Source organism: Silene latifolia, chromosome 2, assembly GCF_048544455.1.
Source record: "Silene latifolia isolate original U9 population chromosome 2, ASM4854445v1, whole genome shotgun sequence".
Taxonomy (NCBI): Eukaryota; Viridiplantae; Streptophyta; class Magnoliopsida; order Caryophyllales; family Caryophyllaceae; genus Silene; species Silene latifolia.
The window spans coordinates 148870262-148886116 of record NC_133527.1 but is presented as its reverse complement, the minus strand read 5'-3'; the positions used below and the strand labels follow the sequence as shown (position 1 = coordinate 148886116).

Here is a 15855-nt window from a genome sequence, read left to right as displayed (position 1 = left end):
AAAGAATCATCAATAGGTAGAGAATCTTCCCCTTCTTGTCGCATCGATCGCGACAAGTGATCGGCTACAACGTTCTCAGCTCCTTTCTTGTCCTTAATCTGCAAATCAAACTCCCGAAGGAGGAGTATCCATCTCGAGAGTGGCGTGGTTTAGCCTCCTTCTTAGCAAGAAGATGCCTCAAAGCTGCATGGTCGGTAAAAACAAGACTTCGACCCAATTAAATAAGTACGAAACTTCTCTAAGGCATAAACTACAACTAGCGACTCTTTCTCGGTGATAGTGTACTTCACTTGAGCCTCATCCAGAGTTCGGCTCGCATAGTAGATAGCATTCAAAGCTTTGTCTTTTCTTTGGCCCAAGATCGCTCTAGTGCATAGTCACTCGCATCACACATAATCTCAAATGGCAAGTCCCGATCGGGAGGTCAGTATGATCGGTGCAGAGACTAAAGCCTCGCTTAACCTTTGTTAAAAGCGAAAGACAGATCATCGATAAACACAAAAGGGGCATCCTTAAGGAGCAACTGTGTAAGTGGTTTAGCAATCTTTGAGAAGTCCTTGATAAACCGGCGATAAAAGCCAGCATGACCAAGGAAACTCCTCACCCCCTTAACATTGACAGGAGGTGGTAATTCTTTGAATCACTTCCACCTTTGCTTTATCAACTTCTATTCCCCTATCCGAAACTAAGTGCCCTAAGACAACTCCCTCGTTGACCATAAAGTGGCACTTCTCTCGATTCAAAGACAAGATTAACCTCAATACAAATACCGCAACACTTTCTCAAGGTTAGACAAACAGTTAGAAAAATCACTTCCATATACACTGAAATCGTCCATAAAAACTTCCATGATAGACTCAATATACTCTGAAAATATCCCCATCATGCACCTTTGAAAGGTGGCAGGGGCATTACACAAACCAAAAGGCATCCTGCGATAAGCAAAAACGCCCTGAGGACAAGTAAATGTAGTCTTAGCTTGATCGTGCAGGTGGATGGGGATCTGAAAGAACCACGAATACCCGTCTAAATAGGAGAAAAATTTATGAGAAGCTAACCTTTCTACCATTTGATCAATAAAAGGAAGGGGAAAGTGATCTTTCTTGGTGGCGGCATTCAGCTGTCTGTAATCTATGCACATCCGCCAACCAGTCACTACTCGAGTAGGTATTAATTCATTCTTTTCATTCTTAACAACAATTGTCCCTCCTTTTTTCGGGACCACCTGTACTGGACTTACCCATTTGGAATTACCAACCGAATAAATAATACCTGCATCTAGCAGCTTCATTACCTCAGCCATCACAACATCCTGCATCTTCTGGTTCAGCCGGCGCTGACCCTGTCTGCAAGGTTTGTGATCTTCTTCCAACTCTATCCTGTGCATACAAATATCGGGACTAATCCCCTTGATATCGTCCATTGAATAACCCATTGCTTTCCTGTTTTTCTTAAGAACAACTAACAAAGAAGTCAGCTGATCATCATTAAGCTTGGCACTAACAATGACTGGATATTGCTCTGTATCATCTAAGAAAACATATTTAAGATGAGAAGGGACAGGCTTACGTTCCGGTACCTTTACCTCAATGGAGCAAAGAGTGCTAATCATTTGTTCCACTTGCTCTCCCTAATGCTCATCTAAATCATCAACAAGCAAATCCAACGCAACGTCATCGTCGTCTGGGCTATCTGCACACTCATCAAAAAGCATAAGGGCTTCTAGTGGGTCCTTCATAAAAGAACCCGACCAGAAGTCATAAATAGACTCATCAATAATATCAACCGAAAAACAGGTATCCTCTATCATTGGCCGAGCCAAAGTGCTAGACAGACTGAAAGTGATCGCGTCATCCCCTACTGCAAGAGTCAAACGCCCTTGTTTGACATCAATAACGGCCCCGACTGTACAAAGGAATGGTCTTCCTAAGATAATTTGGGTCCGGGTGTCCTCAGCTATATCTAAAACAATGAAATCAACTGGGATAAAGAGCTTGCCTATTTTCACAGGCACGTCCTCTAAGACACCTAAGGGCTTCCTAACAGATCTATCAGCCATCTGTAGGTTAATGTTAGTCACTTTAAAATGACTCATGTTCAGTTTCTTGCAGACAGGAAGGGGCATGACGCTAACACTGACTCCTAAATCGCAAAGGGCCTTATCAATAACCACGTTGCCTATAATACAAGTAATAGAAAAGCTGCCCGGGTCTTTCATTTTAGGTGGACCCTTATTTAAAAGCAAATTACTAGACTCTTCCAGAAATGAAATCGTCTCAAATTCGCTTAAATTTCTCTTACGCGTCACAATATCCTTCATAAACTTAGCGTAAGTAGGTACCTGAGTAACAAGTTCGGAAAAAGGGACCGTTATCTGGAGGCTCTTCACGATATCCACAAACTTACCGTACTTCGTTGCTCGATCTTTGTGTCCTTCGAGACGACACGGGAAGGGCACCCTGGTAGCAATGAGTGTACCCGCAACTTTTTCTTTACCTTTATCAATGCGTGACGTCTCCACAGCAGGGGAAGATGACACGGTGACGGGATTAGATAGTAAAATAGGATCTCCGCCACTTCTGGTACTCGATCGAGTACTTTTATCACTCGATCGACCATTCTCTTCTTCTGTTTCACTCGATCGACCAGTTTTATCACTCGATCGAGTGATTTCTTCAGCAAACTTACTCGATCGAGTAAGAATGTCACTCGATCGACCAACATCAAATTCTGCACTACTCGATCGACCAGTATTTTCACTCGATCGAGTGATAGGATGAATTAATTCACTCGATCGAGTAGATAAATCACTCGATCGAGTGTCTTCAGCACACGCAGCAAGCATTTCGGCTAAAAACTCGTCCAAATCATCCTCCGGGGTATCTTCAGCTGTTAAAACCCCGTCTTCTGGTACTTTTGGCTCTTCATAAGTAAAGCCAACTGGTAAATTCGTTGCACTAACTGAATTGCATGTCGGTAGAAGCTCGGCTTGGTCTTTCGCGAGTGTTAACTGCGCGACTTGTTCCATCAATTTCGTTATGACCGTATCTTTCCTATTGCACTTCTCATCACACTGATGTGACATGCTCATCACAAAGGATTTTAATTCAGCAATTTCTTCATTTGCAGTAGGAGAAACCGGCTGCGGCACTGGCGTAGAAGGGGCAGAGACATTCTTTATTTCCTCATACAACTGAAAAAAAGGGACTCCTTGCTTGTATTTCCGATAAGCAAGGACACGCTCTACACTTGTCATGCATCCAATAGGGTCATGCCCTTCCTCGCCACATCTACCACATGGCTCTATATGCTCAGTAATCGTAGGCATCTTAGCAAAAAGACTTTCAAAGCAACGACTAACCTGCAAAACTAATCAAAACTTTGCAGAAATGAGATCAGCCTCAAGGAATAAATTCCTTGAGACGAGAGACAAACTTAATTTAAGCAACAAAATTGCGCCACCTCCCCGGCAACGGCGCCAAAATTTGACACGTCTGTCGCGTACCTGTCAAAAATAACCAACTGGCTCTAACTAATATAGCTAGGGAAGTCGGGTCGAATCCACAGAGAGGTAGGAAATTGTCAGCTAAATCTAAGTTCGTCAAGGTAACCAAATTGGGGGGGGGGGTTTAAATGTGATATTCTAGACTAATAAGAATAAGGAAGAGAAAATAAGAGGAAGGAATTAATCAGATAAAGAGAAACAGCTAAGACAGACGGTTCACCATAATCATTCAGTCAAGTAATCTAGGTCTCAGGTCAATGCAAACACGGTCTAAGGGGTAACGAACGTCACCTCTCGGTCCTTAATTCACCCTAGAGCATAAATAGCTTAGCTTTCGCCCTCACTACAATGCCCTATTGCTCGCTACTAGTCTCGCCTTTTCCAACCTTTCGGTCCAGGTCAAGGATCACTAAGATATAAATGTCTAATCGCGTCGACTCAATCAGACAGATACAATTAATTGCAGCATTTAAACAACAAAGATTATACCCGCATTAACCCAATAAATCGATTACTATTCCCTCATGATTATGGATCCCCTATAGTCTTAGCAGGGGGGAATTAGCTACTCACTACCATCGAATTAACAATAATGACAAATAGATAATTGGAAGTAAACATTATAACTAATAAAGATCGAATTAAAGCAATTATTACGATAACAATAAAGAGAGAAGAATTCAAGGCAGTAAATATGATTAAGGATAAAAGAAGAATAATAATACCAAACGCAAATCCGAATCCGAGTAGCAAGGTATGGAAGAAAGACAAAAATCCAAGTAACAGTAGCAAGAACTAGAGTAAAAAATGAATCGAACGAAGAGAAGAAGAGAAGAGTAACGTAGTCCCTCCCCTCTGTCTTATACGAAAAATCCATCCTAAAACCTAGTCTATGAACTAATTACAAAAGCCCATAAGAAAATTAGGCGGAAAAAGTCTTTAGAAGGACAAACCACTCGATCGAGTAGAATTAAACTACTCGATCGAGCAAACTAGCACCAACCCTCTCGATCGAGTGGAAATAAACCACTCGATCGAGCACTTCTTGCTTGTCTCCCCTTGTGTATACTCGAAAGTGGTCGATCGAGCATCCTTAGGTATATAAAGCATTCGATCGAGCATAAAATCTACTCGATCGAGCTATTTAAGCACGTTAGACCTTGAAACACTTCCCGAATCCAGCTCACGCGTCTTCCAAGTGTTAGATTTCCAAACTCCGACTCCTCATTCTCCATAAATGCATGCAAATGGGACGGATTAAGGCTCGGTTTAGCTCCTCTTCGGTCAATTCCTGCAAATTACATAAAACGAACCAAAGTAGAACATTCGGGGGTATTTGCAGCTAGATGCTACATAAAAAGTACAGAAATGCGTGTGAAAATGAGGTGAAAACCTTATATAAAAGACACGCATCATAAGCTCTTAAAATTTCTTACAAATAAAGCTCGTAAAGTTTGTTACATAGCTCGAAAGAGTTACTCGCAAGCTCGGAATATATATTAAAAAGCTTGAAATCTTTATTTGTAAACTCAAAAAAATACAAGGCTAAAAAAATTACATAGCTCAAGAAATTTACTCGAAAGCTCAGAATGAATCATACAAAACTCGAAATCCCAAAATATGCCCAAAAAATACATGTCAATATACAAATTGATATCGAAATATACCTCAAAATATTTTTAGAAGCATTTTTTCTTCTTGATGGAATTATCGATTTCTAATATTTTTTCATCATAGTATAAATAGGAGAGCAATGAATGTTTTTTTTAAAGGGAGTGTGAGAGGTTTAACGTTTGATTTTTGTAGGTTTTAGTTTCTTGATTTATTTTTTTTAAATATTGAGTTGCCTTGAGCCAGTTGTATAATATTAGTATACCACTGGTTGTAGGATATTATTTGTATTTTTAGTGAGTTTTTATTTTTATTTTATTTGTCTCTCTCCCTTTTCTCCTCGTCCACTTTCCTACCCGAACAGAGTAAAGGCTAAGGATATTTTGGTAGTTGATAAGAGCAGCAAAATATCAATGGCGCTTCTACACAACTACGCATACTCTCTCACACTCTCACGCGCCGCCATCACCGCGCGTGCTTTCACATTCACACTCTCTTCACGCTCAATATTGTCCGCTGCGTCCCCTTCTCCCGTCACCGCGTCGCCACCGTCATCCGTTGCATCTCCCGCTCGTAAAACTCCACTCTCCGACAATCGCGTTCTCCTCGGCATGTCCGAACAAGACCTTCAACAACTTGCCATCGATTTCGGTCAAGTACGATTTACTCAACCTCCCGTCTAAATCATTTGTTTACCTTTGATTAAATTACGCAACTTTTTCCTTGTGTTGAATTATGTTTTTACTTTTATTGAAATCTGTAGCAAGCTTATAGAGGGAAGCAGCTTCATCAATTTCTGTACAAGAGGAAGGTCAAAGAAATTGACGAGTTTACTTACTGTAAGAGGAATTATTATTCACTGCTTGTTTCCTTGAACTGTTAATTGATTACTTAATGGCCGAATTTAGTTGATTAATGGTTAATTAAGAAGTTTGATGGTTGTTGTTGTCGGTAAAAGTACCGCAGGCGTTCAGGAATGAGCTGCAAGAAGCAGGGTGGAAGGTAGGCAGGTCGCCTGTGCATCAAATGATGACCTCTACTGATGGTACAATTAAGGTTAGAGGCGGTCTTGTGTAGTTGTGTGAGACGGTCTTATTGTTTGTGTGAGCTATAAAGTAACGTACTTTGTATTTTGTGTTAGTCGTAAGGGCGTGCATTAAATTACATGTTGAACGCAGTGGCGGAGTGAGGAGCTAGCAGGTGCTCACAGAGTCACAGCTTCACGCCTCCTAGTCCCTAAGCAATGAAAAAGCGATATTTTAAGTTTGTTGTGTTAGAAATTTGTGTGGCAAACTGTAATGTAGTGGCTCATGATATGGTAATTGGTTTATGAATTAGGGATGATGGAAATGCACAGTTTCCGTAAAGAAAGAAAGGCTGTTTTCTTTAAATTGATGTGTTTCGAGAATGTGTGGACTTGACGGTGATGTTAAGAAAGGGTAGCATGAGATAATTACATGTAGTTGGAGTATTTAGCACTTCGCTAGGATGGCTTTTGGTTGGAAAATGGCTTTCTTTAACTACGAGTATTTGCTTTTAGCAGATGTTCCATGTAACTTTTAAAGAGAGAGCAGAGCATCATGCAACCTTTTCGATGTCGCAAACTCTTGCGTGGGACTAAAAGTAACATTTTTCACCTTCAAAGTTCCAAGTTACCATTTAAAATTTTCATATGCAATTCTAGTATACTAAGAGTGCTAGTTACTTTTAAGCTCAATAAGATTACATTTGAGTGATTTTGCAGTTGTAGAAATTATTTATGTTTTGGTGTCATACTAAGGGACTTTCTCATGCTATGCAAAATTAGCCATTTCGTTATATCTTCTCTATATGGTCAAGCTCAAGCCAAAAACAGTGTTACTGTTTGTCCGTTCTTCTCACGCCAAATAAATTTAGCATAAGTGTATTAAGTATAACCCCATGATGATCCCTTTCTGTCTAATGTCACACACATATGGAGCATCTATACCATCTATATTCCTTCGATAATTCACTCATGACAGTAAGAGTTGTATTGTTCTCTAGTATATTTGTTGGTTTAGATAGGATCTCCCTCAATTTCATAGCATCTTCTTTTTGTTGTTGCAGCTACTGCTAAAGCTGGAAGACAATAGGCTGGTTGAAACAGTTGGCATACCAGTTGATGATGGGAAAGGTCCGGTGAGGCTTACAGCTTGCGTTTCATCACAGGTCATAATCGGAGAAAAGCTGTCCTTTATTTTTTTCGTCTTCCATCAAAATTTTCGTTTTTCCAGTTTCAGTTAATTGTTCCTTTACTGTGATACTTTTTACATTTTACTATTGTATTCTTGGTAATATAGGTGGGTTGCCCATTGCGATGTACGTTTTGTGCTACTGGGAAGGGAGGTTTCTATAGAAATCTTAAGAGCCATGAAATTGTTGAACAGGTTTGTGAATCTTTCTACTCTGTTTTCATTTATCGTAAAGGTCTTATCAATTTTACAATAGAATCATGAAGCTATCTCTCGAAGTTTTAACTCATTTAACTGAGCTCAAATACAAGTGATGCAATGAGATTAGCTGATGCAATGCCAATCTCTAAGCGCAACTTCAATAGGGAACGTGAGCTCTTCTTATGCCTGGCCTTGTGACAAGCTATTTGCTGACACAGTAAACACAGTAATATGATTTGTTGACTTAGTTTACTTTTACCTCTGAGGCTCTTCTTATGCGTGGTGTCACAGTCCGGTACTACTTTGAGCCGGAACGTGGCACGCACCCTTGTCTAATCTCGCGACAAGAATGCAAGCAAGAGCGGCAAGCACTAGTGAGGGATCGCCCACTAGTGCTTCGTAATTGGTCTCGGTTTGCGTGTGTCGGGATCCTAGTCTCGATTATCAACGGTCGACACACACATGTTCGTGAGTAAGAATGAAGGCAACAGTTTCTAAGAATGCAAGCAACGAGTAAATAAGAAAGCTTTTGGTGGGAAGCAGATTGATTGTGACTAGTACCTCCCATAGAGGCAAATTTGGTCTGTGAGTCTGTGACTAGTTCCTCCTTTAAAGGCAAATTTGATAGTACAAGTCATGTAGCAGAAAACATTGAGTGTGCAGAATAGCGATACGTTTTCTAAACGCCTAAAAACGTATCTTAAACTAAAAAGCTAGCTCCAAGACTTGACACGCAGGAAGTAGTCTTGGACTCTTGGGAGTACTAGGAGAAACTAAAAACATAACCAAAAATACATAAGTGCATAGTTGAAATCTAAGGGTTCGAAGTGAATGGACCGCGCGTGCAATTTCAGGGATTATGAGGCTGAATTGTGCGGCTCCTTACATCAGGCCTTGTGACAAGCTATTTGCTCACACAGTAAACGCAGTAATATGATTCGTTGAGTTAGTGTACTTTTACCTCCGAGGCTCTTCTGAGTTCCATCTAAGAAGATATGTTACCTCTGAGGCTCTTCTGAGTTCTATCTAAGAAGATATGTTTTCTGTATCAAATGGAGTTTTCCTTGAGGAATTGCTTAGATTTGGCGTAGTTGTTATCAGGGTAATGGAAGAAAAAGCAAAGGAAAATCAGAGTTCGCTATGATGGTAAGGGTGTTGGTCAGAGGAAAGAAATGATTAGAATGTACTCCGTATTAATTATCCATAAAGGGGGTATTTACGTACGCTTCCCCTATGACAATGCATTACCTCGTCATCCTATCTTCTACCACCTCATTCATCTTTTCTTCACCGCCCCTTTGTTCCCTCCTCCCCTTTGTTTTGACCTATATTACCTTTAAGAATTACCCCTCAATTTAAGCAATTTCTTAGCAGTGATCGTTGCGCAGAGTTCTATATTTAAGTTTTATGGTGTTTCTTTACTAAATTTTCAGGTCTTGGCTATAGAAAATCTTTTTAAGCAGCGTGTTACAAATGTTGTCTTCATGGGAATGGGTGAGCCAATGCTCAACTTGAAATCTGTTATTGATGCACACAGATGTCTGAACAAGGTAAGCATCTTTGAACATATAATCTGTTTATTTGATAACTACCAATCTCTCTTTAAAAGAATATAGAAAACCTGTTACAAAATCTTGGAAACTAGGGATGCTAACTTGTGTTTCAAACGCAAGTGCTCCCTCTTACATACAGATGTTCTATGTTCTATGCTCTTAGTCTCTTACTAAACTTGTCTTTTTGGTTATCATGTTCAGTTAGACCAAGTGTGATAGTTTTGTGGTCATTCAGAGTGGTCATTTACGCATGTCTAACTATTTCAGGACATCGAAATTGGGCAAAGAATGATCACAATTTCAACTGTGGGTGTTCCTAACACAATTAAGAGACTGGCTTCCTACAAACTCCAATCCACATTAGCTGTCAGGTATATTGGCATTTATATCTCTGCATTTTAAGTAGTTTATGAATGCATTAGTCCACTCAGTGCTCACTAATCCACTCCTGTAAATTGTTCTCGATTCTAACCTTTCAGGAACCATCTTGTCGTAGTCTAGATAATTTCTAATGTAGGTTGGGTATATCTAGGCTACTTTGACAGCTGGCAAATTGGCAATTAGCTCGATTTTTACAAAGTACATGTTTATGCTGCCTATTGACATTCTTGCACGATGGTTTGTGTTTCAGTTTGCATGCACCAAATCAGAAACTCAGAGAAAAGATTGTGCCAAGTGCAAAAGCATACCCCTTGGAAGCACTTCTGAAAGATTGTAGAGATTATTTTCTTGAAACTAGTCGGCGGGTGTCTTTTGAGTACACTCTTTTAGGTATTTTTTTTCTAACAAAAATCTCATTAGACATTCCAGATTGTTTAAAACCTTAACTTGTCATCATTTGCTTCAGCTGGAGTAAATGATTCGGTGGATAATGCAATAGAACTTGCGGAGCTACTGCATAAGTGGGGTCGAGGTCATCATGTGAACCTCATACCTTTTAATCCAATAGAGGGCTCTGAGTACCAGCGGCCCTACCGGAAGGCGGTATGTTTTTTTTTCATGTATTTCTCGGTTTCTCCCCTCATAACATATGTGGAATATTTTCCGTGTACTTAATTGCATTATTACTTCAATGTTCCATTTACAAAATTTTGATTTTGAGGAAAAGGAAAATGAAGGGTAGGCATACAAAACTGATACAAGTCCATATTCCCTACTTCTGACTTACCCTTTACCCTACCAATGGGAGAGCTCTTGATTGATTTTGGTAATGATTTTCCTTTTTGTTTTTTAATCTTTGGATGAAGGGAAATAATGAAAATATAAATGGGAAACTGTGTTCCTTCAAACTGTAACTTTTTCCCCTTGAGGAATAACCCCGTTTTCTTTCCCTCATTTGTCTTCTTTTTATTTCTACAACCAAACAAGGAAAATTGTTAGATGGAACTCTATTTTCCATTGTCTATAGTTTCGACATGCTTTGGCAGACGGGTAATGTATGTATCTTTATGCATTTGCCACGCTGTGTGCGTGGGGGGCAATATGCGCTTTATCTTTGGCACTTGTTGCTAAAGCTTGCAAGCAGGCTATTTGAATCCTTATTTGGTTCACCAAATTTTTGGTCTTTATCAGGCTTGGTTCCATGCAGGTGGGTTAAAGTTTTTTTTTTAACTCTCCTACTAGTAGATTAAGTTATGTTAATGTCATACCAAAATTGTAATTGACGATGTCTCTAGTTCACACCACCCTTGAAACTGGATCTATTCAAAGTTTTGTTACTTTGTCAAATTAACCACAAAAAACCGTGTGGAAATATTTCAGATGCGGGCATTTGCTGCTACTCTGGAGGCACGAATGATAACCACTAGCATACGTCAGACGAGAGGACTGGACGCAAGTGCTGCTTGTGGGCAACTGAGAAATGAGTTCCAAAAAATGCCTTTAGCAACCGAAACTGATATCGAAGTTGAGCAATCCGAGGATGTCGCTCTTGCGTGTTAATGTCGTACGCAAAATTTCCTCATGTAGGCTCACACTCCAGCTAAAGGTTTGGAGGAAGCTTGGATAGAGCCGAGCTTGAGCGGTCTGACCATTTTGGGTCATTTTATAAAGGCAATCTGGAATGAAGGCTAACTACATAGGAGCTCTGTGGATGATGGCTGCCAACATGATTTGTTCGATCCCGGCTACGAGCCTATGACCTGAGTCTATGACGCTGGCCTTGGAGGATGGGTTTGGTTGTTACTCGTTAGGTATGTATGCAATTGGAAATTATTGGTCACGAGGACTCATGACTATCATGTCATTATTTTGTGAAGTTCTCCACGTTTAGCTTTTATAGTTACTATAGGTTTATAGCTATGTGGAACTAATTCAATATTTTGGCACCATTTTTAGGTTTTTGTACTACGAAACAAAACATTTCTGCTATACTTAAAATGGCTCGCTTCCTTTTGAGGTTTGCATTCTTAAGGAATACGGAGTAACACACTGTGATTTTGCATCAATTGTACGCTTGAGTAGTTGACTGACTAAGTTATCTCACTAGTGAGTGGAGTATTTACAACCGTGTCTTGCATATGAGAGGTGTTACACAATTGGATAAATCTGAGACCTTTGAGATTTACTCGAAGCAATTTGAGACCTTTGAGATTTACTCGAGTTTTTAAGGAGATATTTGGTGGTACTGTTTCAAGGAAAGGAGCATGAAATTTGTCCTTATCGTTGATATTTGTTTGCTTTTCAGATTGATCACCCCTATCGCCTTCCAAACAATAGGTCTCCCTATATGTGACCATTTAAAAACCCTATATGTGACCATTTAAAAATGGCCGCCACTTTTTCAAGTAAAAATGTGACTATTTTTAAATGGTTACATATAGCCCGTCTGAAACCTTCAGGTGAAATGACCGCCTGAAATGAGAATTTGTGTTCTCCAAATCAAGTCCCTTTTCCCAAGGATTTTCAAAACCCTTTCCCTATGTTCCAACTCATTAGTCATTGCCGAGTAAGGATCCTCTCCATTTCTCAAAAATTCTCAGAAATAAATAGAGATCCATTACCTTTTCAATCGTCCGGATTAATTCTGGACTCGATCGGGTGGCTATAAATTTTCTTGAGAATAAAAAGGCAAATGAATAACATTGAGAGGAAATGAAGAGGATCCTTTTTCCAGTCACTACCAACACTAACACCGCCTTATCCCATCGAACCCATTATTGACACCCATCCCCCGCCCTTTAGAATCTACACAAGTGGCGACATTGGGTGGGAGGAGTTGTCAACAGATATGGTGCCCTAGAGTGTGCGGTGGTGGGAGTAAGTTTTGGATGGGAGTGATGGTTTTGGTGCTGGTGGCTAAATTTGGATGTTCTCTGGAGTATTTCGTGCATATTTAGGTGGTACACCTATTTGTTTTGTTCTCTTATACAAGGTATCAATTTTGTATTTATTTTTTTTTTTTTTTTGCAGAAAGCATCCAAAGGGTACACTATATTAATTATAAATCGGCCAAAACAGCATTGTTTGTAATCGGTGGCAAAACATCCGACCACACAAGAATACATAAAATTCTAGGAAAGAAAAGTTAAAGTGTGCGCTACACTATTGTTTAATCTATTAGTATAAGACCAAGAAACTAACTGAAACGAACTAGATAAAGACAAAATATCATTAAGAACTAAATGGAAATTGCTCCTTCCTCTCTTCTTCTTGTTCAAAGCATCGGCCACTTAAAGACAGTCGCTTTCGATGACCACATTTAAATTGTCATTCCTATGTGCGTCTTCAAGACATTCTAGCACGGCAACCGCCTCCGCCATATGCGGCTCCCATTCCTCCTTCCATGACCTGGCCACACCCCAAAACACCCTCTCACCCACGTCCTTACGCACAATGCCAACTCTTACCCCATCTCCATCTTTCGCGCCCGCATCAACATTCACCTTAACCGACCACTCAGGCACCGCAGTCCACTATTCTCTCATGCCGTTTGTATCAGCAACAACCCCCTGCCCAGGGTTCCTCTCCCTCACAAAGCCCCCACCCTCAAATCTCTGCAATAACATCACCAGCCCTACAAACCACTTTTGATGGGTCGACTTCCTTCCCTTCCAAAACGACCTTGTTTCGATGCTCTCATATAGCCCAACAATACACCATAAATCTTTCGTGCTCCATAACCCCAAGCTCCCTCCATCTTGTATCAACCCAATTCATCACCCTCCTTCATTCGTCCTCCCCTTTACTCACCAAACCCATGTCATCCCAAACTCGTTTAGCCACCCAACAATCACGAAACAAATGAAGACAAGACTTAAAATTAGAATTACAAAAAGAACAATAAGGACACTCACCTCCAATTCGAGACACAATATTCGCTTTCGTCGCCAAAGCCTCGTAACACAGCTGTCAAAAGAAAAGCTTGACTCGGGGCCAAACTGGAAATTTCCACAGCCTATTCCAGAGCCACTTCCCCCGCTCCCAATCCGAAGTTTCGCTCATATCAAGGTCTTCACCTGCCAGACGGCAGTATGCCAATTTAACTGTAAAAATACCATCCTTCTCCACGCTCCAGTATCACGCATCCCGCGGTCGATTCGAGCTTAACCTGATGCTATTGACTCTCTCACGCTTGAAGGGCAGTATCAATTGTTCAAAAATCTCCGAATACCATCCTTCTCCGCCTTCCCTAATTAGTCCCGCAACCGACAGATTCTCGTTACCTTGTAAGCAAGGCGAAATGACTCGACTCGTTTGGGTTTTGAGTATCCCCTCATCCTTCTAGACATTCGTTGTTAAACCATCACCAATCCTCCGTCTCCACGCTTGCTTTTCGAGGAGAGCAAGTTTAAAAAGCCTAAAATCCCGAAAGCCCGATCTCCCTTACATTTTGGTTGACACAACTTTCGCCATACTACCCACGTCAAACCACGTTTCTGTTCGCCATGCCCCCACCAAAACTGAGATACCATCGATTGAATATCATTGCAAAAGTTCGCATAAATTTTAAAGACACTCTTCACATAGGTAGAAAGTTAATTGATTACCGCCTTTAAGAGAACTTCCTTACCCACCCTAAACATTATTTTTCCACGTCATCCATGAACCTTTTGCTCAATTTGTCCCGAATGATTTTTGGTAAAAACTTTCTTCGAACGCCCCATAACCGGCGGCAATCCTAGATATTGGGCATTCTCTTCTACTTCCACCATCCCAAGCTATTTACTCCCTCCGACCCAGACGAAAGATAACACATGGCAAAATAGAGAATTTAAGGAAGTGGAAAATGAGGGGTAAAGAGAAAAAAAATAGGTGGACCATATAATTGTGGGTTTAATTGTGGGTTAGTAGGTCGGTCATGTAATGACATTTTGTGTAAATATCAAATGGGCAAAAAGACAACTTGGTAATGTTGTGGGACAAATAGGGAATGTTACCTTTGGTCTGGATCGTCCGTTTATAGTAAGTGTTATCTTTGGTCGGGATCAGAGGGAGTATAATGCTATTCCGTCGCTCCCTTGTAACACCTTTACTAAGCATCACCGTTGTCTTCTCAAGATTAACAAGTTACCCCGAAGCCTCTTCATATCACCATAAAAGATCACCGACAACATCAACTTCATTTAAGTTTGTCTTATCAAAAAATATACTCCCTCCGAGACTGTCTAGGTGTTGTTGACAATTTGAAGACTCGAAAGCACGGGCGAAGCGACATTCACTTGATTTATGATGAGATTTTTGTAGTTTGCAACTCTTTTAGAGTTATTTCCTTTTCGTTTATTTGTAGGAGTTTTAATAGTGTAGCTCATGAGTTAGCATATATCAACCCATGGTTCGCTGGATGTAGACGATGGAAAGATGGTGTTCCTCAAAACGTTCTTGAGTGTGTTTCGGTTTGATAATTTTTTTAATGAAGTAATACCCTTCCGGGTGATTTCAAAAAAAAAAAAATATATACTACCTCCAATTTCATTTATTGTTCCCCTTTCCTTTCCATCCATTTTCCTTATTGTTCTCTCTTTCCTTTTTTTTGGACAACTCTGTGTGGTCCAAAATCAATTTGATGTGGGGTCATGTGTATTGTGTGATCCAAATTGGTTCCCTTATTTTTTATGCCAAAATGAAAAAGGAACAATAAATGAAATTGGAAGGAGTACTATCGTCGGCGAAAAAAAGGTGCGAAACCATTAGAGCAAACGTCTTTAAAAATTAACCACTTCACTCATGAATATCTTAGACCATTCCCAAACAAGGTCAATTGTTAGGTCATGACCTTGCTTTGGTCATCTTAATCATGATTAAGGAGCAAATTAACGTGACCCTAGGGTGACCAAAGACAAGAAGAGGTCAATTTGTGACCCTCGCCTGATAAGCTTGACCTTGTTAGTGACCTCTTTGGTGTCACTTTATCATTGGTTGGAAAAAAAAAACAAAAATGACAATAGCCTGCCACTTCTCATCCTATCTCTGCCAAAAAGAAGAAGGGGTAGAAATAAATTAATAAAGGATTTATATACTAAATAAAAACAAAATAAAATATGAGCATAGGAAAAATGATTATAATTTTTAATTGTCTGTAGAGTGAACTTAATTTCGACATTTTTTGAGCTATTTTTTTTTTCAAACTCAAACATGCATATTAATATCAAGAGGAAACCCAAAATATTACTTCTTGATTATGCCGGTTTATTTTTGATTGAAGATTTGAGGATATGATTTATTTTTGATTTGTTTGGGAATTATTTGGAAAGGGTATAATATGGTATACTAGGGAAAGATGGGTTGATTTGGGACTAATAAATAACAGATCGATGATTAAAAAAAGAATTAG

The 15855-nt window shown here is 39.9% G+C and overlaps 1 protein-coding gene across 1 annotated transcript; it reads left to right on the top strand.

Annotated features, from left to right (window-relative positions):
* The first annotated feature begins 5274 nt into the window (after nucleotides 1-5274).
* Nucleotides 5275-11530, top strand: LOC141643115 (uncharacterized). Its single transcript, XM_074452147.1, has 10 exons — nucleotides 5275-5772; nucleotides 5880-5955; nucleotides 6075-6172; nucleotides 7205-7306; nucleotides 7438-7524; nucleotides 8964-9080; nucleotides 9351-9454; nucleotides 9715-9854; nucleotides 9931-10067; nucleotides 10845-11530. The coding sequence occupies exons 1-10, from the start codon at nucleotides 5530-5532 to the stop codon at nucleotides 11022-11024; spliced, it is 1284 nt and encodes a 427-aa protein (XP_074308248.1). The 5' UTR covers nucleotides 5275-5529; the 3' UTR covers nucleotides 11025-11530.
* The last annotated feature ends 4325 nt before the right edge of the window (nucleotides 11531-15855 follow it).